General features: G+C 35.6%; 1 protein-coding gene across 7 annotated transcripts in view; it reads right to left on the minus strand.

Moving 5' to 3' along the window:
* ANKS1B (ankyrin repeat and sterile alpha motif domain containing 1B) overlaps positions 1 to 22,316 on the minus strand; it is a 423,694-nt gene that overhangs the window by 325,843 nt on the left and 75,535 nt on the right. For 6 of the 7 annotated variants that reach the window (XM_027679966.1, XM_027679964.1, XM_027679965.1 and 3 more), the window contains 2 exons: positions 18,240 to 18,350; positions 15,041 to 15,216 (listed from right to left, as the gene is read on the minus strand). In XM_027679966.1, the coding sequence (XP_027535767.1) occupies positions 15,041 to 15,216; positions 18,240 to 18,350 (287 nt within the window). Of the gene's footprint in view, positions 1 to 13,138; positions 13,227 to 15,040; positions 15,217 to 18,239; positions 18,351 to 22,316 lie in introns of those variants that run through there. The other variant, XM_027679969.1, reaches the window with a different exon arrangement.

Below are 22,316 nucleotides of genomic sequence, written 5' to 3' on the forward strand. Positions count from 1 at the left end.
TGGATCAGATGGCAAGTACAATGCATACTGAATAAGGTCAAAATTTTAAGTAAAAATTAGATTATAAAATGAGTACATCTAAATGTGTATTGAAAGCAGGGCAATGTATTCCATTTTTTTAATTCATTCTTGCATGTAACATAAATAATGACAATTAATGATCTTTGCACTACTCTTATAAAACAATGCAAACATACATAAAACAAAAGTTTAGGATTTAAGAACCTAACAGGCTATAAACTAATCAGAAAATAATGGGCATTAACTGAAAAACATACCTTTTCTTCTGCTGATAAGGAATTTTATTTTTCAAGTCTAAGATAGCTTTTGATTTGCTAAATAACCATAAAAGAAAAAATGACCCATCAATGGATAGTCACTTACTAACAAAAGGGTTAATTTTCACTAATTACTTTTTCACTAAACATAAAAGCTTTCGAGCAGAGTGTCGTGATCTTCATAAGAAGAGTATTTCATCTACACATAAAAGCCACTACCAGGACTCTCATATTTCATGATCTAATACTTTGTGAGTACACCTTAAGTGCAAAACAAAAGACACTTCAATGCATTTCAGTAATGTTCTTTACTCTTTTCTAACTCCTGTTTAATTTTGCCACGCAGGTGAAGATTTTCAAATGACAAAAAATTCAAGGATTCAATAAACTGAAAAATTGCAGAGAATGGATGACTAAGAGCTTTTAGTAGTTATAATCTAACTATAGTATTTTTTAAGAATTATAAAGTAGTTGGAGCCTATAGAATTTTCATTTCTAAGTATCTTGGGAAGCAAATACTGCGGTGATTTTTCAGTGTGAAATTAACAGCGTGAAGTATTAGCTGCCTGAAGCTACAATATGCACTGTCCTGAATCAAAAAAGCACTTAGGATATCATTCAAACTAGTTTGAACTGTTTCAAAGTAAGCATTCGTTACAAGGTATTTGTTTAATCTATGGATTAAACTACTTCTCTTTAATGCATGGAAATACAGGCACTTCCATAACTTACTCCACTCTAGTATCTGTGTTTGGAACAGGATTGAACTGCCAAATTAATTTCTCTCTCTTAACATCAGGTAAAATAAAGTGAACTTGCGTTTTAAACATTTGTCTAACTTTGAGCATGTACCTAACATTAACAAATCAGACTATTGCACACTTAGTATCAATTTTAAATGATTAGTATCAAAGCACTGCAAGTGCTTCACTTTACCAAGAAAAACAACTTGGCACATGAAGCAGAAAGCTTCAAGACAATTCTACCCAGCAAGTCATATGGACTGCAAGGACACTCTGTGCTACAGAATGTGTTTCTAGGGATGCCTTTCCATCCCACAGGCATAGTAGATTTGACCTAAGTTGGTGTGTAGGAAGAGTATACAGAAACATAGGTGGTGCAAAAAGGCAGGAATTTGTTAACTTTTTTTTTCCCTAATCTTGAAGTTTAAGCATATAAATAGCTCCAATTAAGTTAATAGGATTTCTCATGTTAATGACAGGCTTATGTGTCTCCCTGAAACAATATGCACATGACTCATTCCAAAATATGATTCACTGAAAAACTCACGTACTAGTTGAAAAAGAAGAAACTGATAATGAAAAGCATGGGAGCCCACAGAAAAGCAAAATCAAGTGTTAATAATTTCAAAAATATTAAATAGAATTAAAAGCTTCAGCATATTTGCTTTTGGTTTAAATGTCTCAGAAAGAAAATACTGCTTACAGAATAACTACAGAAGGTATCTCTGCCTTTAACAGCCCTATACTATCTGAATGTTATCATATAACATTTGAAAAACTCAGTGCAATGTAACTGCTACGCAAATCAGCTGTTAAACATGTATTTTTTCCTTTAATAAAGTTGTGAAAGAGAGGGTGGATAAGTAGGTGGCAGTATGATGAAACCTATAGAAATTACATTATTTGTCATGAAATAGAGCAGAAGGAAGAGAAATTAAAGTAGGGGGAAAATCAGGTGGTAAGTGAGTAGGCAGAAGTCACCACTTTATAACTTCTCCAGTGCAGTTTTTTATTTAGCATTCCTATTATCAGTAAAAGCATTTACTGAAAATGCAGTTATTATTCCATTAAGTTGCTGTTGGCTTATATCATACCTGAACAGACAAATCCAATCTAAAGAACTATATACAGCACTGAGTGAGTCATCTGAAGATGAATGCTGGTTAAGAGTGGATAATCAAAATGGCCTTGAAGAACATTTGCAGTAGAACCTCTACAGATCCATCAGGAACAAATTACTAGTGGTTTGCCGTATTGTCACCCAAATGCTAAACATAATATAAACACAGCACAGTAGAATAGCTGACACTTGAAATCTCTTAACAGGTTATAGAAGTTGAAGGCCTAACTGGAAAAGATCAGTCAAAGGGTAATCTACCTTTTGTTCTCAGTAGCACAAGCTCAGGTTCCTCTAGAGGTATTAAAAAAGGACCACACAGACCACACACACCCACTCCTCGTAAGAGATGCAGAATAATATCAACTGGACAACAGCTCTTGATGCAGCCTGATTTACATAGTAGGTGGAAGCAGCATTCAAAATCATCCTCACTAGGAAGGCAATGGTTTTGCTATGGCTGGTAGGAAAATCCACCAGTGCGAAACTCACATACTGCAAGCTGCTGCTTTTTCCTGTCTTATATAATTAAACCAGTGACGTCACTGCAGTCATCTCAATAACTGGTACTACCAGAAGATTTAGGACAGTAGCTGCTTTTCCTGTGCTAGTTCATCTGTACTGTTCTTTTTGCCTGTGGTAGATTCAACATAGAATGCACAGATCCACCGCAACATAAGCACAGCTTTATGTTGTTTTCCAGACACACTTCTAAGTAGCTGAAGAGATAATATTTAAATTCTTTCTTCAGCCAGCCATCATATACTGTCTCAAAGGTTCTGTAAAATACAGATAAACAAGTCAGTCAGTAACATGCTTTCATCTATAACTATTGTGTAACATTGTATTTCTTATGAAGTATCAATAAGTGATCATGATCTGTTAAAATTATTGAGATTCCTTAAAGGAAATACCATTTTGGACAGAGATAAGGGCAAGGTAGTAAATATTCCAATACCCATAAGTAAGTAACTATTAATAAACTAAAAGACCAGGATAGCAATAAAAAAAATTATGTTTTAATACGATTTTTGTCTAAGTTTGACAGGCAGTGCTGAAGCTGCTTCTCTGTAGGCTGTGAACAGTCCATATTTCAGAGCTATTGGGCAGAGCACCAATATCAACAGAAATAATTGCAGTATTATTAATGGAAACTGGTTAATCTCAAATAACCACTGAAGCAAATAAAATTGAAGAGCCTCTTCTGAGATTTTCCCTCATGGCACTAAACTGAAATTTATATTAAGTTTAGGGAGGAGAGATGCCAAGAGAAGAGAAATGAAAAAAGATTATCAAAAATTGTGTAACTTGTTCAACTCTCACATTTCTCTGGAAAAGAAACTGGTGTAAAAACCTATGCCTGCATGGTTAAGTAAATTTGGTTTCTGATTCTCAATTTAAAAACTTATAACAATGAACTAAGCGAAGGATTTCATATGGTGAAGTTATATAAAAGCTAATGGGTGCATTTCCAGCACACTGTTGATATCCATGGGCAAACTTTTCTATATTAGGCAATTGCCCTTAACTCTGAATTACTCATGTATTTTATAGAGGTATAGGAATCTGTTTCAATATATTTTGCTGCTATTCATTTTCTACTTGCTGAACTTATTCATAGGGACTGAAAAGATCTGTCAACAGAATACAATGAAACTCCATGTCACGAGTGGTCAACTATATCAAGACTTAAGGACAAAAATACTGAATCTTTTTTATATGTATATTATAAAATAGATCTGCTTGTTGCTATTAGGATAGAATGAAAATGAAATTAAGCAACTAGTCCAAAGTGGTTACCCAATGTTCTAATCTCAGCTACTGAACAATTTTTAAAGAAAGCATTATTTTGTATGAGCTTATGGGTGGTCAGTTTTCCCTGTGAAATATGACACAATACTTACCATTAGCATTACTTGTATACCTCTTACTAAGAGGCAAAGAAAGGAAACTGAGACTGCTGCTGCTAAAAGAGTACCTACTTATTCAACTTCAAAAGAATCACAGAAAATACACTGAAACCATATATTTACTCTTATCTCCACCCCTTATTGAATCTTGTAGAGGTTCATATCTCCTGTTTATACCATTGCAATAAAATGATGTTGTTCCCCTCACTACAGAAAACAACTAAGAGAGGCACCCATATGGTTTTTACTCCTCTCATGTGTTTCCTGTCAGATAGTGATCATCAGGCTTTACTATCAGTTCCAAGCTTAATGACTTTATTCTTACACTAGTGGAGTAGACATGAAATCAGCGTTGACTTGAGCTATACACAAAAATATTTAATTTTTTTCTCCCTCTACTGTTTGTAACTGATATGTAGGTAGAACACTCATTTATTCTGAGCTCACTATGTATTGCAAAACACAATCAAACCTGCATTGGTACCAGCTGACAACAGTGATAGAGTTCTACAAATCTTGCAGAAATTTCTATCTCTTAAACATGGAGAAATATCAAAACCCAAACAGTTCTAGAATTATGTATTCCTTGTTTAGATTTCAGGATAGAAAAGAGTAAACTTTCAAGCATTCTTTCTCCTTCTTTCCTCATTAACTCAGTTATCTTTTCCCTCAGGTAAATATCTACATATGACTGTGAAAAACAAATCTCCCACATATTCAAGCTCAGTCTTCTTGCAATCTATCAAAATTAATTTTGCAAGAGAGCAAAAATACATTTTCAGAAATTAAAATCTAACCATACAAAAACATTGGTGAATTCCATCATATTCCTTCTAGACCTCACACATTGTTACATACTCTATTGCTCAAATGTGATAAATCAAAAAGATTACTAAAGACCACAAACAATTCTCAATCCCTAATGTTAAAACTCCCAATCTACTAGAGGGGTAACTGGATCTTGATTAAGTTGCCTCTGCGCTGAGGTCCAGTGTCTAACTTTGGGCACCCTGCCTAGCTTTTAACTGCCACTCCAGAACACTGTGACTTTCCAAGTCCTTTGTCACATCTGCCAGCCCCATGTAGATGTCTTGGCTGCTGACTGATCAGAACAGCACTAGATGCCTATGCTTGAGGGCAACTACTAGTGATTCAGCTGCCAAGCACAGGCATCCAGCATCATTTTAGAAACTGCAGGATAGCTGTTGGCCCTTAATCACTGCTCCTGAAGGTATGACTAAGCCCATGTTAGCCCCATGCAGCAAGGCATCTCCTGCATCCACAGTGATACAACATACTTAATGTTAAGGCAGCTGGATCCCACCTTTGGAGTATCAGCACCCCTACTGGTGATGCCCTCATCAAATAGGGAGAAAATGTATTTTGAGAAAACCAAGCAAGATGAGGATGAAAAGAACTTTTTGTTCTCTTGTGAAGGAGAAGTTGAAATTCTTATTCTGACTGGAGCACTAGCAAACAGTTTGAGGAGAGGAGAAATCCAAGGGAAATGCAGGGCAGGAGTCCATGACAAATTTTTTTGGCAGACCTCTAGGAAGGGTCAAGGCACAAGGGAAGCACCTCTGGTGACTGATAACTTAGTAACAGAAAAACTCACCAGTCTTCCTGATGATTTGGCTTTATAATATGACAACAAGAGAATTGATGTTAATATCGAAGTCACCAGTTTGGGTGGAACTCTCATGATATTTTCTCTTCATTCTGTTCTCTAGAAGTGACTGAAACTCTCTTGGAAGATCCCAAATGAAGTTGGAGACTGCAGTTTAAAAATGGACATTGTGCTGTACACTACTGCATACTCCCAGGAGGATGGGCATCAAAGGCAGAGACAGGTGTTCTGCCGTGCATGCCTGGCAACAGTGTCCACAATGTCACAGGCAGCTTCAGGGATGTTAACAACAAAATAAGGAAACAATATGGATGAAAAAGAAGGTTCTCTAAATCACTGAATAACACACACAAAAAAGATACTTAATTAAAGTACATATACTTCATATTGGGAAGTTGATTTTAGGATCAGTTCTGAGAGAGTCCTCAGATCTTGGCTAATCCTATTGAGATTAGCAGATTTCTTTGTTATTCCTCTAAATATAATGAAACAGAGATTAGTGTTCAAATTACATATGTGCTCAGTATTGAACTAAAAATGTCCTTGTGAAAAAAAACCCAAAAAACTACTGTAGTCAATTTAATAAAACATAGCCATCCAACAGAATTTTTGAGTAGACAAAATATTACTCATCATTTCCGGAGCACCCCACATTTACACACAGCTTTATAACCATAAAGACAAACAAGCTCTTTGATCTGAAAAGCTTATATTTTAATTACTTTATATGGAAAAAATTCTACACCCATATCCAAGATCCTTATGTACAAGATTTAGCTGAGATGAAAGAGTCTGCAGCAGAGCAAGCAGAAGTGGTTGGCAGCACGGCAAGATTTACATACAAAATAAACTTGAAAATGTAAAGATTACTTACTCAGGAAAAAGAAAGCTTTAAGAAAGAACAAGCCTGAAGTATTACAAGTTATGGATGGGTGTGCACAAAGTATTTTTTCTTTTCTACTCTGTCAGATTTTACTATATAAGAATAAATGGAAGCAAATAAAAGAAAATGCCTGTATATACAGCACACGTTCTGCAAAACCTGGCAATACAGGGTCATGGTGGTAAACAGTGTGACAGAGTGGAGCAAAAGGATTAGATTCATTTACGATTCACCAGTGCAAGCTAAACACATAACAGCATTCAGAGAGATGCATTTGTCTGTAAGCTGTTTTCCTGCAAGTACCTGATAGTCAAGGAATTTGCCACACACATACATAATTGCACAGACTGGTTAAATATTCCAGAAAATCATTATAGTGGAAAAAGGAGTAGGTACTTTTTAGTGCAGATTAGATTAACTGGTGGCTTGGCCAGCACCTTCCCCTAGTTATACTTAACTCCATGTAGTTTAAATTATACTAAGTGCTGTCATGTTTCGAGATTTTATATGCTGAGGAAAGTGCTGACTTTCTCACAGGGTAGGTCTCTGCAGCACACTGGAGCATTGTCTAGCAATCCTTCTACCAGAAATCGCAGCAGCAGGGAGCTGCAGGCTAATTTACTCGGCTGTGAAGCATGATACTGGGCAAATTATTCTGCTTAGAGTGCCACATAGCTACTATCAGGACCCCTCTAACACAGAAATTTTTATAACACTGTGCTGAAGCATAACATAACCTACAGATACAGAAAATAATCTTTCTTAATAGCTATAGAACACAGATTAGGAAAGCGTACATTAAAAACTTCTGAAGTCCTCTCAGCTAGGTAACCTACCGAAAAGAGGGGACAAAATCTTGTATCAAGTTGGGACGTTCCCCTCTGCTTCTTTGTAGGAACCACCTCATGTTTAAATAGAATTTAGAAACCATTTTGTAAAGTAGCTTTCAGAAAATATATCATTCTATATTGACCAAGTGCATGTTTGATACTGGATGCCACATTATAAATACCTAATGAAAAAAAAAACAGCAACACCAGTTCTTCTCAGCGGGAAATACCACTGTGTGTATTAGAAATTGGGACTAACAGATGGCTTTTAGTTGGGTGGTAGCTTTTAAAAACAATTTTTGAAATTATATAATCTTATCTTCAGAGAGTGGGTAGACCTTTTGCAACAAGGGAATTTTAAAAAGTAAGGTTTACATATCCTGGGAGAGATGGCTTTCATATCTTTACTTCCTATAGAAATAAGAGTCAGTATATGCTTGCAAAATAAGACTCTTTACTGGACTGGGTGCAAAAGAGCAACTTAATACAAAATTCTTGCAACGTCAAAATTTGACAGTACAGAAATTATTTAACTCCATTATAAAAAAGGGAATTCAGTAAAGCAACAATATTGCAAACACTGTCTCAGTACAACTCTCTTCCCTTTTTTTAACACATCATAAATACCTGCAAAATACAGTGAAGCTTTATTATTAAATTGAGCAAGTATTACTATATTAAATAATTAAAACTTCTCTGCTTCTGTCCATGGAGCCCCAAACTATTAGGTCTGATTATTTTACTATTCTCTAATGAATAAGTAACCAAAATTGTTCTTGAATGTGTTTTTAATGTATCCTCATTAGGAAGCAATTGTATATACTTCTGGTTTGCCCATCATCGTCATGTGAAATTTCGTATCACTCTCTCAATAATGCATCTATGCAAGTGTGTGATATTTTTAAAGGCTACCACGCTGATAGTAAGACAGTAATTATTTTACTTCAGCATGTTTGGTTATTCTTAGCTATTATATTTCGTCCAGCCATTATTTATTTAAATGTTATATTAAAAGTAAAAACCAAAATAGTGTTCTTGAATAATGCTACTAAATTGTGTACCTCAAAATTCTTCAGTGATTATTATTTGTAAAATAAAGCTTTTTATGTGTGCTTTTTATCAAAAATAATTGTTCTTTTCCTTAGAGAAAAAAATTAATCAGAATAAGTGACTTCTGAGCAACCATGCATTTTATCAACCTCCAATATATCTATTCTTCGCCAACTTCTTTCAAAACCATGTAATTCTACACTTTCAAATCTCCCATTAGATATAAACCAAACACAATCATACTTTTATTGCCATTATATTGCTTCATCTTCTTGATATTCTGACATGAGAGTAAAAAGTGAAACTTCTCTTTGAATATGTAACATCACTGTTTTCAACAATGCTACTATAATTTTAACTACATTTTTTTCCACTCTCTCTTAATGTGCACAAGTATGAACTTCCCTTTCTGGATGACAGAAGTGAGCAGAAAGTGACATTTATATGCCTGTGATGAAATCCAAATCTTTTTCCTGAGACTACACAGAACCTTTCCCCATGTTTAAATTTAAATTACTGCTGCCAGCCTTTATTATCTATTATATAACCACATTAAATTTAATCAGATATACTGCTGCCACTTCTGTGAAATCTCTCTGTAGTGTAGTCACTACATGTTTTTACTATCTTCAGTTTAAAAAAAAAAAATAGGGGCACCCTATAACTTCAGTTTCTCAGTATTCATTCCAGGTAATTAAGTAAAATCCTTTAACATATACTCTGCTGTTAAGAACATAAAAACATTCTGGAACTGTTTCTTTAATCTAAACTCACATCACAAATCCAAAGACAGTAAGATATTGCATTTGCACTTGCAAATCAATAACATAAATTTCTGTATTATGCTTCTGAACACAACAGCACAAATGTAAAAGCAAACATTGCAAGCAACCACCAACTACACAAGATTAAAGGGACTGTTCTGAAGAAAATACTTCAATTTGGAACTTCAGTTTTATTGAAGTGACAGATTTTAAAATTAGTTTCAGTTCAAAAAAAATCTCAAGACTTCTTAAAAAATACGGAGAATAGTTACGGTTACTGCATGGAAAAAACCTCAATAGTTTTCAAAGTAAGGACTGGAATAAATTTCTGAACACAAAGTAAGATGAAGCTCTTTTAAGAGTCAATTTTAAGAAAATACTATGAAAATAAAAGATCAAGTTTATGAAAGAAAAAGATTAAGATTTATTGTATCCAACATGTACATCTGGCAAATATATATACACACACACACACAAATATGGAAGTGCAGAAGTTCTTAATACCCTATTTTTTGCTTTGCAATCAGAGGCTGTCCAAAGCAAATAAAAAGTAACATATTCTCCGGTATCTACAAGATTTTTTTCTTGCAAGTACAAAAAGCCTCTACTTCTCTTTTCTGGTTTTTGTTTGTTTGTTTGTTTGTTTGTTTTTTAACATACACAATCTGCAAATACATTGCAATAAAGACAGCATATTTCTTTGTTTAATATCACATTTAGAATAATTTGTTCTCACATGAATACATACACAGGAGCGTCACACCTGACAAGAAACTGGTAATGATCTTAGTATTCCAACGACAGAGGAATTTAAAGCAATTTACTTGCCGGAGCTCAGAATTCTCATAATATACACTTTGACATTCTTCTGTTCTTTTCTCTGACATACTTAATTTTTCCGGATCCCTGCTTTGCAAGTTATACCTATTTAAATTTTCTTGCTTGCTGTTTAATTCACACAGATTGTTTGAATACACACTTGGTGTGTAACCTCTTTGCTATGATACACCTCTAAATTTAGCCCTGATGTTTTAGTTTGTAGTTTAAATGGATGTCATGATGTTCCATAAATTCTTCTCCTAGAGAAATTACAGGTGTTCATTTTGAAGCGGTTTGTACTATCAACCGTGTTAAAATGCATGATTTTTACACAGAAATGAAAAAAAGTTGGAAAACCCTTATATAAGATGGCTGCTTTTGTTCTTGAAATGACTGAACCAGACTGCCATCTATTGGAAAATAAATATTTTTTTTAATTAAATTTTTTTTAAAAAACTAAAACTGCTATAATTTGTTGTCAAAACTGATTTTGCTAGCAATCATACTTAAGTCGGCTTGAAAAGGAAACACCTTAATTATCTTTTTCCCACTCATGTCTTCTGGAACGTGTTTTGAAGCACAGCTCCTTTTCTGACTTGCCGAACAATCAAATTCTAGTTTTTTCTGGAAAATTTGTATTTAGCAAACATAGAACAACTATAGCATGTCAGCACTGAGCAATACACAAGTATAAAGCTTTCCCAGCTTGCCTGCGCAGCAACTGTCAGGGCTTTCCATGTCTTTGCATTCATAGGGGGACTAAAGAGTATATTCAAGTCACAATGACCGAAATAGGAAAAACAGAGACAGGAACTGGGAGTAAAAAAATCTCCAAAGCCACTATCAAACCCCACCCAGTCTGCACATCTTTGAGAAAAACTAGGAATTCCAACTAAAATGATGACTAGGTGTACATAGGCTTTTTGAGCTCTCTCTGAAGCAGAATCACAAAACTATGTTCAATCTGACCTTTAATTTCATGGAGACAATGAACAGGGAGTTGTTGCCTGGTATGTTTAATGACTAGTAAATACACTAGTAAACATGGAATTTATATTTTCCATGACAGCACATCAGAAGTACATTTAAACACAGCCAGAGTTGAGAAAGAAAATACTGAAATTATGAAGTTTCCAGTGCAGCTTTGACTTCCTTTAGTTTATTCTTTATAATGTACTCTTCAAATAAAAGATAACATTAACTTACTCTCATCTAACTTTGTGCTATTCAGCAAACAAGCATTCACAGTTTTCTCCCTCTTCATTAAACATTTTCCCCATTTAGGAAGCTAACACAATCTTCTTTTCCAGAACCCCAACGTTTTCACATTTTTCCTTCAATTTTTGGAATCAAGTGTCCTCTGGGGACTTTTTTTTCATCTCCAGATTTGTTTCTATTCATGTCTTCACTGTGGTGTCTCCTGTTACTCTCCTTACTTTTACTTACCACTCCATTGCAATCTCCCTCTGCCAGATGTTCACGCCTTCCAGTTCATAAGATCCTGACTTTCACTTTTCCTATTCAGTTCTTCCATGTCCTAAGGAAACTTAGGAGTCAGATCTGACTAGTAATTTGGAACTCAGGAGACTAAACCCAAAGTTGTTTTAAATTTTTTAATTTTTCACCTAACCTCAGAGCTGTGCAAACTCTGCTTCCTATTTGCCTTTAAAATACTGTGAGCACATAAATCTCTAAAGTTTTAATGCCTTATATCACACATCAGACGCCTGGTCAATAGAAACATATAAAGTAATAAAAACGTGTAATGTTTTCAACGCAAATTTTGATGAAAAGAAGTAGTCCCTTACTCCAATCATTCCAGAACAACTTGCTGTGTGGTTGGATAACTAATTTTCCAATAACACAGCAAACAGAAGAATGGATTCAATTCTGTCCTTGACCTAAAGACTTCCAACTACAGCTTCTTCAAAAGAAAAGGTAGTATTCTACAAGTGCTGTATCACTGAGCAGTGCAAGACACCTGAGACCAGAAAAGGTAAAGACTTTGCCTGTGTATAAGGCATCCAAAGTCCTGCTCTCTGGATTGCACTGGTACTTTTTCCAATGGTTATACAGTTCAGAAAGAATACTAGATGGGATCATAGCCTGATAATCAGTACTTTATTTGGGAGACTATAAAACCAATGTTAAAGCTCACTCTTACGTCATGGAAAGAACTGAATGCCACTCTTCCAGATGAAGCCTCTTACTGTCAAGTTATTGCATTAAAAAGCAGGCATCCCCACTACCCTTACACTAAACAAAAACAGTGAGCCCTGCTCTTTCAAACAAAAGAGTTTGGCACTTGAGATTCGGGAGAGAATTCCAGGCTATGGATCGTGGATAGACAGACGCCACTTTCCACAGTCCTAAACAGACATAAATCTTATTTAGCCAGAGCAGTAGCACAGGTTTTTTTGACCCTTTCAGAAGTGCCAAAAAGAGCTAAAAAAAAAAAAATGCTTTAAAATACACTCTTCTTCCTGATGCCTTCTCTTTCCCAAGCCCGTGTTACGCTCAGGAGGTGGCTCCTGATGCTCATTGCTCCAACTCCCCAAGTTTCTGTTCTGATCAAAAATTCCACAGTCTTGGCCTCCTACTTCTCTGAACAATAGCATGATGCAAAAAATACATATGTCTCCTAGCAGCCAGTTCCTTTGCAGAATCTCCCTAAGGTCATGAAGTGTTATGGCTTGGGGTTTGGAACCTCTTCAGACCACTGGACTACAAGAAGTTGAAAAGCCTGCACGCACCAGTCATCATCTCTGGAACCAACATCTGTTCAGGACATGGTATCATTAACACATTATCAGCAGGGACTTGATTTCTACACCTTTTCAGAGCAGATGCTGGCACAGCCAGCAATGAAAGTTGGGGAAAAACTGCTGATTTGAACCTGAAGTAACTGCTCGCTCATGAAGGCACACCAGGTGCAGTTCTCAGCCCTTTGTTGGAGCTGGTAACAGAGAAAGGCAACAATTGGTCCTGCAGGCAAAAAGAGTCTGTGCTCCAGCACTACCACAATGCTGTGCTGCCCCTCCCATAGGGTCTTGGCACGTGCAGCAGAAACAAATGCAAGCTGAACAAATGCAGACATCAGAGAAAAACCCACTTTACCTACTGAGATTTTTACAGAAGATTCCCATGGAGGAGAAAACTACAGTCAGAATAAGCTGCAAGAATCTTTCTCTTCTTTAATACATATTCAAGAAATCTATTTCTGACTTCCCACATCTATATACATCTCCACTTCTTTCTCTTTGTATCTTCACGTTCTTATTGAAGAAACTTAAATGAATATTTATGTATTATCACCATACTGTCATACGTCTTCCACGACCATGCTTGCTAGTCCTGCCCCTGAGTAGTTTGGCAGCATTCACCTTTGCAACCATTTTTAGAGCTAAACATAGTGCTTCTTCCCAATTACTCTTTCATGGCTCCTTACAGTGCATGTAGGTTTTTGTAGTACCCCTGCACTACACAGGGAGCCTAAATACCAAGGGAAGGCAGCACTTCCCCAAAATTAAAAGACATTGTGCCTTCCATTTTTTGATGCAAGGCAGCCAACTGGCAACTAAACAGACTGAGTCACCCAAAATACATTTAAAAATTAAATGGATGCTTCAGAACAAACAGGAAAATCCCACATGACAGCAAAGAGTCCTCTCCATACAGGCCTGTATAACTGGGTTTACTCTAAGGGAAAATATGTTCTGCCCTCCATCCTGACTTCATGTTGGGAGTATGCACCCATCATCCTGATTACAGTTTTCTTAGAAAGAAAAGCTGGATGCATTAGGAGGAGAGCCCATAAAATGCTTTAAACAGTCCCCAATTTTGAAGATTTGTTTTCACATCTATTTCAATATAAAATAGATGAAATCTCAAAAAAATGTATTGCCTAATTTACCTTTGTATATCCCTGCTGCACATAAATTACAGATTTAGTGTCTGAATACTTTCTATTCACATTGTATTTCATTTAGGTCTGTAAAAATTTCAGTCAGAGTAGACAGATTTATATGGAATACATTTTCTGCAAAACAGCAGCTGAGCAGATTTAAATAGCAGCTAGCACCTAAATTCAGAGAGACGCTAGAAGAGTGTCTAAGATGTTTAAATGGGATTAGTACCTTGTTCAAACTGAGTTCAATATGAGTTATGTATCTAAACATTCGAACATCTAGAAGGGCTTCACAAAAGTACCTACTGCCTCTCAGGGCAGCTAACCACCTCCGTAAATCTCATTTTTTCTACATATACTGTAATAAATGCTCCAAAACATGAAGTCCATAACTCGCTATGGTTTTCCTCACATAGGAGAGCATAATTTTTCTTAATTTACAAACAACACTAATTGAAATTTAATGCTTAGCATTCTTCCTCTGTTCTTTCCTTTATTTCCTGGGCAATCCCATTTTCTTATTGAGGAAGAGAATTCAATTAAAAAAAACAAAAAAGGCTTGTTACAGTAAGAAAAAAATGCATCCCAGAGCACTTTATTCATTGTATTTGAAAATCACTGAAGTATCACAACCACAACAATTTTCAGTATTAGAGACTCAGTCTTCAATACCATTAGACTACTGAGAAACCTATATAGTAACAAAATATATAAGAATAACAACTGAAGATGCTAAGCTGCTTCTTTCGGGGGGCACATCTGATCAGATTCTGCAAACATTTAGTATTCAATACAGTATTTAGCATACTGATTTCCATTCATTTTTCAAAAAACACCCTTCCATGTCCTCCCCATGCTCGAAACAAGTAACACAAATGATTAGTCATATTAGTGGTGTCATAAAAAGACATTCTGAGGTGTGGTAAGCAATATCTTTGTAAAATAAGGGGAACATTACAGTCTAAATCTGTAAGAAGCACATGCTATATTATTTTTTCTATTATAATGTTAACCTTGTACTATTCTCGCTCTTGTACTATTTTTTTCTTGACTGCGCCATAAATAAAGCAGATGTAACTGAATATATTGTCTTTGTATCCAATCTTACTTACTACATTAAGCTTGGTTTGGCTTCCACTGGTCATAAGTTCTTCCTCTGATACTTTACTAAAATTATCCAGATAATGGTCTGATATTGTATGAGACAGATCTTCAAAAGAGTATTCCTTTTCTTGGCACAATTTGATTTCATCTAAGAGCTTTGATAATTCTCCAGTCACAGCTTCACCTTTAAAAACAGACACACCATTAGTCAGTAATTAGAATACCAGGTGTAATTTATGCCTAAAACGGAAATACATATTCCTTAAATTTATTGAGTATCTGTTATTTCCATGCCTTATCTTCTAGACAATAATCTTCATGCACAATTCTCCTCTCAAAAATAACGGCATCTCGCTCCAGAGTTGGAATTTGCTAGAGGCAATCTACATACTTCTGCATTGCCCTATACCTTGCATTTAATTAGGATGAATTACAATATATACTTACCCTTTCTCTGTTTTCTAATTCTGAAAATTGGCTAGAAATAGCAACTATCCAAGAATGTAAAATTAATCCAGGAATCGAAAGTTTCTACAAAAAAATTGATTTTCATAGAAAATCAATGTCCCATACTCTGCATCAGGTTCACCTTTGATGCTGTAATCAATTAATACGCTACATAGGTTCCATAAACTGTGACTAGGTTGGAACTCAGTTTCTAAGAATGCACATCTGTCCCATCCAAGTAGCTATGCTTTATAAACAAGTCCTGCTCACTTTCCTAGGATTAAATGGAATCTTGGAAGGCTATACTGGGCAAACCTACACGTTTAAAACATGTCTCCCTGCAGTAGCCTACCAGAAACCTATGTTTGGTGCATTCTGCATTGTGTTTCACAGTTTCTCCTTAATTTATCCAATATCTTTAGTTAGGAAATCTAAAAGAATAGTAAGGCAATGGGCTCTATATGTCTACACTAACTGAGGGCAACTATTAGAAACAGTAGTAGTAGTAAGTACTAGAATCACATTGAGTGCTAACTATTCTGCAAATAGTCCACCGTCAGCAGCAAGACCTCCACAGACTAAAAAGCTACTCATTATGAATTGCGTTACGTTCTGATTATCTACTGCATGTGTGTTACACATGTTACACAAGTGAAAACCAAGTTTTTCCAGGAGCAAATAGGAAACCCCTTCTCTTGACTCATACTGTTGGAAACTACAGTGCTTAGAATTGATAAAATACAGATAGTTCCATGTTACTCCATCTTTGGAAATAAAATGCTGAAAAGAAAAAAGAGAGTGAGCATATTAAGCTCAGCATACATAAAACAGACAAGTATATTCACATAACTAAAGAATCCTCTGATAAGACTGTATCTGGTTGGTCTAGAGCTTTTTTTTTTGTTTTTCTTCATAGTTACTGTTTGTTATGCTTAGTAAACAAAAATACTCGAAAAATATTTTTAAAATTACACAAATGGCCACTTATTACTGAAATTTTCTGAGCCAAGAACAGTTGTTAATTAAAAGTATTTAATTGCCTTTTAATATCTAATTAACAGAAATTTTGCATTCAAAACTCATTACTCTTATTCAACGGTAACTTCACACAAAACAAGTACATTCAGCAAAAATATAATCAGGTTTATTTATAGTCTGCTTTCTAATTAGAAAATTGAAATTAATCCAGATTAATATTATAATAACTAAAAATTGAAAGTAAAATACCTAAATATTAAAATCTGCTCTAAAATCATGATATAGTACCCTATACAGAAACAGAACTACTGCTTCCTACAGAATTATGTTCATGTTCCCAGTCTCATGTTTTCCTACATATGGCCTGCAGTACTTCTTACTGGGCAAGAATGAATTCTGTGTGACAAAACTGGACTGACCTGTGAGTGAGAGTGCACTAACCGACTGGCTGATTGCTGCCAGAATGAATGGATAATAGACACATTTTGCCTATTTCTTTCAGTGTAGGTACTTATTAAGGTCTCTCTCCTCTATCTAGCTACCTACTTTCACAAAAGTCACAGAAAGTAATTGATACTGCCATTCCTCTTCCAAATTTGGTTTAAATTATTTGAAATTAGATTGTAAGAGAATGGCAGACAGATGGATGGGAAACACAATCAAGTAGAATTTCTTTCTTTTAGTATCAGATTACACAATAGACAAGCAAAACCCAGCTAGCACATTTTACATTATTTATAATTTGGAAGTGGACATAAGGAATGTGAGATCATGACCTTATCATTAAGAAGTAAAACATATTTTAAAAATATTTACTACTTAATTTCAGGACAAACACTCCTATTGCATATGGCAGTTGAACTAATCTCAAAGGAACTATTTATCTTCACATACCACATATCTGTTAAGTACCCCAATGGGAAATATGATTGGAACTATAGCATTTGTTCACTATCACCATGAAGATCATAATCTGGCATGCAGCAGGAAGCTTAGCTTTCTCATGAATGAAAACTCTCCCTGCAAACATGTTTAAAAAAAAATAATAAGAAGAATCTAGAAACAAAACACCACCACAACTCACACAACAAAAAGAGGCTTAGTTATTTGCCAGCAGTCAATTACATTCACTCTGGATGATTATTGAGGACAGAAGTCAGATTTGGTTCTATAAGAGGATGATTTTCATGAAAGAGCAGTATGACAGTACACTCAAAAAATGCCCTATTTTAGTGGATGTGTGTGTAAATGGTGAATCAGAACATAAAATGAAAGCACATGCAGACAACAGTGATCACCACAGTGAACAAAAGCTGTGTGAGAAGATGAATGGAAGAACAGTACATGTGTGATCTTTGAAAGAGGCTTCCAAATGTAACATCACTGGAAGATGTACTCACTGGGAAAGATGAAGTAAATTCCATTTTTAACCCAAATGTGAACAATGCCTGCAGAGTACTTCGAAATATTTAGCATTTTTGTTTTACTTGAGTATGAAATGTGTAACATCAGATAAATTAAAAAGATTTAAGATCAAATAATGCAACACATTCATCAGTGACTTGTCCTTTCTGAGAATACAATTCCTTGCTCTTCTATATGACATTGATTACAGTGTATGTAGTCAAGATAGCTAACTGATGCTAGAAAAAAGCTCCTTGATATCAGTAACTTTCTTATTTTTTTCATTTTGTATGTCTGTATCAATGTTTTAGTTATATAATTTTAATACTAAAGAGAAGTTCGGTACAACTTTTGCATTCACAGAGTACATGTATTTACTTTTAGCCTTTGGAGATGGAGGAACTTCTGGGGACAAAATGCAAGACTGACGTTCTGCGCATTCCAGTGGGCGTTCCTCTGAAATACTTGCATTTCCTGTTTCCATATATTCTGCAATTTAAAGATACACATATGCTTAAATGACTGAATTAAGGGGGCTTATTCCAATCTAAAAATATTTGCTACTTCATTTTTCATTAAAGCCTTTCTAATTTTTCATATTACAACCTTGTAATTCATAAACACTGCTGCAGGGCAATCATTTGCTGAAAGTATTGCAAAACACTATAAAGGTCAGTTCTCTAATCTGCTGAAACTGTTACAGAAAACTCATTGTAAGAGTAATGAATTGAGACTATCCCTGTGTTTTTCCTGTCTCCTTGAAATATCAATTGTTCCTTTATATTATTACTGTTGAAAGAGGCTTTTATTCTAAACTTGTGCAGAGTTTTTAGTCAAGATATTCAGGTATTCAGGATGCTCACAATAAGTACAAACATTGATACTATTTAAAAACTCAAATATTCTGCTTGCATCACAGAAATAATATATGAGGAAAAAAAAAAGAATGCAAACTCAAAAACCTAGTTAAAACTAGCAGGCCAAAAAGCAGTGTGCTAAAATTTCTGTATTTTTCCCCCTTAAAACTTCACTTGCACCATGTTCACAATAATGTTTATACAAACAGAAAAACATGAAAATATGAACTTCAATTTCATTACTGTTCTTTTCATAAAAATATCTACATTATTTTCATGTGCTTTTGTACACAGGCTACCTCAATGGAAGACCAAGACCTAATAGAAAACCAAGACCTAATAATTAGAAATTAATTTATGCAATAGTGGCACTTTTTTTCCAGCACAGTGACTGATTTTCAGTTCTGGTAGTTATTCTGCACCTGCATTTTCTTGGGTTTCTGAAGTTGCTTAAACAATTTCTTTCTGATACTGATAGTAACCACAATAGCACGTTGCAACACACACAAAACCAAACTACAGCAACTGCTTTCATCAATATCACACTGAAGGACTAAGGAGTTGCTGAGAACTGATATCTCCCTGATTTAATTTCTACAGTCAACAATGCATTTATTTAGCTCGCTGTTACTCATGATTAAATAACAAATCCCAAAACCCAAATACAGTCTGTGATAAAACAGACATCCAAGAAATTGAAATTGGAAATGGCATAAAACAGCATGCAGTTTCAGAATGCTCTGTAGGTTGTTGGTTGTTTTTTTTTTTCATGTATGATTTGAAAGTGCCATATATTAAGTTGGATGGTTGGCCATGGTCCCCTGGATAATGTCATACATTTCTTCATATGAAAATTTCATACTTCAATTTTTTTGTGTGGTGCTGAAAGCAAAGAAGCAAAGATGAGCTGTAAGAGACCACGAGAAAACTAGCAGCATGACAAAATGCTTTGGAATGTTTTCCAGTTCTGTCAGCTATAGTATTTGTCAAGTTAATGTGCAAGATGGAGAAGAAATAAAAAAAAAAAAAAAACAGACCCAAAGAAAACGAAAAGAAAAAAGGAATTCACTTCGTGCCTGAAAATATTTGCTTGGTAATATGCAACTGTCCAAAAGCAAACCTAAAATGAAATTCTATCAGGTGTGAGTGTTACAATTATTAGATCAATACAGTTATTATTAGGAGGGGGAACGAAGGGGAGATTGTGAAGAACTTTAACCTTGCTGTCAATGTACAAGAGTGTGGGTTTAAAATAATTCTCTATTTTTATTCTTTGTCAGGCCCCACTTCCAGACCAATGCACTTACCTGCTGGAGGCTAGTTCTGAGGAGGAAATCCTAAGTTCAACATAAGTCTTAAATATTTACTTTTAAAAATGCAGAGTTGTTTCCAGAAAACCTCTACAAATGTCTCATACAAGGTGTGGTGTGGTAAGGTAAGGTTTACAACAGGCCAGCAGCGTGCCATCCTTGTAAGGATGCAACCCTTAAAAATTTGGGCACCTGTGGGACTTCTACGCCTAACTTCGCTTTATGCTATTGAAAATTCTACCAGATATGTATGAGACAAAGACAGGGACTCAGTTGCAAGAGGCTTTTAGTCTTGGCAAATGTATACTTACCCTCAATACTGGCAGGGAAACAGACACAAAACAGCTGATCTATATTAAGAGCCAAAGACAAAGCACACACGAGCATTGGATGCTTTCACCTGCAGCTGATTAGGAATTCATCTTCAAAGCCCGCCCAAACTTACTGAAAAAAGGTGATTCTGTTACTATCGTTTGCATCTGTGTGCTTGAGAGACTGCTCAGATTGTATCACTTTTCCCAAAGCAAGAAAGACAATTCAGAACAAAGGCAAGCTTGGTGAATTATACCACTTCATGACCAGAACAGTTTCCCCAGCTGTGCTCTCATAGTGTTTAAAGAAAAGCCTCTCATTCCTACAATACAGGAGAGTAAAGGCTGTTTGGGACACAACCTGTCATATTCATAATGGGAAGAATGGACTATTTTACTCTGTTTACCCAAACAGCAGATTACAGTTCAGTGAGGATTAATACTAAGAATTCCAAAAACTTTGCCTGCTTAGTAGAATTCTTTTTGATTAGATTTTGACATAGCCCCACTCAACCTAAATAGGGTCATGTGCACAAAAAGTAATAGCATAAAAGTGGCCTTACAGTAGTGGAAATAAGAACAGTGAAGAACACTGGAAATAAGAACATAACCAAAAAAGGTAACAAGCTCTGGAAAGTTCAAACAGCTGGAACTCCAGCTTTCTCAGTTTCTGTAACACTGGTTAAGCCAAAGCCAAGCAGAAGGAAAAGAATTAACATGTAAGCAGAGAAACACAGCTGCCTCTCCACCATGAAGAGAACCTCTCTCTATTGTCCAGAGACAGTAAAGCACAACTTGCTTTAACTTCAGCACCTCTTAGATCCTAATTTCTCTAAGGTGAGAGGGCTAAGACTTCTGTTTTATTTACAAACCCTGGCTTTTAGAGTAATGGCTACATTCACCTCAGAGAACTTTTTATTTCTAATGGAAAAAAAAACAAAAAAAAATTTTTTTTATTTTGCTTTAAATGAGGCATGAGCTTCTTTCCTTTTTGTTTTCAGACCCTACGTCAGCCATGCCATGAGTGGATTCACATAGAGTTCCTTCTAGAGCAATCTTCTCTAAGAGACCAATAGGCTTTTTAAAACTCTAAAAAAACAAAAAAAAGGCCAAATTTGATTAGAATAAAAATCTGAACACTCACCTTTTCAAACAGAAGACTCTCCAAGTAACTAGATCAGAGAAATAAAACTTGTTTAGAAACCACTCCCCTCCACAGCCGATGGCCCTGCAGACGCATCCTTACTCCTCCATCACTCCACATCTTTGTGAAGAGCAGCAATCTTCAGAAAACCCTCTGCCCTCCCCAAGGCTCTTCCAGAACCTGGCTGAGGATCCTGCAGCTCCACTGAGTCCTGTCCCAGCCTGGGAGCTGTCAAGAATCTCTTCTCAAAACAGCTCACTTGGTCCCCTGGGAAGGAGCCCACCTGAGGCTTCATGACCCAATTTCCCTTCTCTTTACAGCAGCTGCAGTAGCAGAAAACTGACTGGTAACTACTATTGTCAGGTGTGCTAAGGCGACAGACTTGAGCTGAGATGGAAGTTGGTTGACTTCAACCTCCTAAATTTCAGAGGACAATTCTGAATTACTCAAGTTTAATTTAATCCCAGAGAAAACTGAAATCAGTAGCTGGGTTTTGTGCATGTGTTCAGGGAAGTCAAATAGAAACAAGCATTGAAGTACCGCTATGATTGTGAGATAATATGATTCTGAGTACAGCTAAACTTTCAGTCACCACATCAGCAGTTAAATTAATTCATAAGCATAGTTAATACTCTACAGCTGTTGCACAATAGCCCATAAAAGGAGATGAGAAGTCCTCAGGAAAAAAAAAACAACAAAAAAAACACAAACCAAAACAAACACGTAACTAAAAAAAAAAAAACCAAAACAATGAAGGGGGGCTGAGATCTCAATTATTTTCATCCCACACAGCTGTAATTAAATCCTTGACTGAAAATCTATTCCATCCTTCC

The sequence above is a fragment of the Neopelma chrysocephalum genome, unplaced genomic scaffold (genome assembly GCF_003984885.1).
Source record: "Neopelma chrysocephalum unplaced genomic scaffold, ASM398488v2 Primary Assembly neopelma1_59, whole genome shotgun sequence".
NCBI lineage: Eukaryota > Metazoa > Chordata > Aves > Passeriformes > Pipridae > Neopelma > Neopelma chrysocephalum.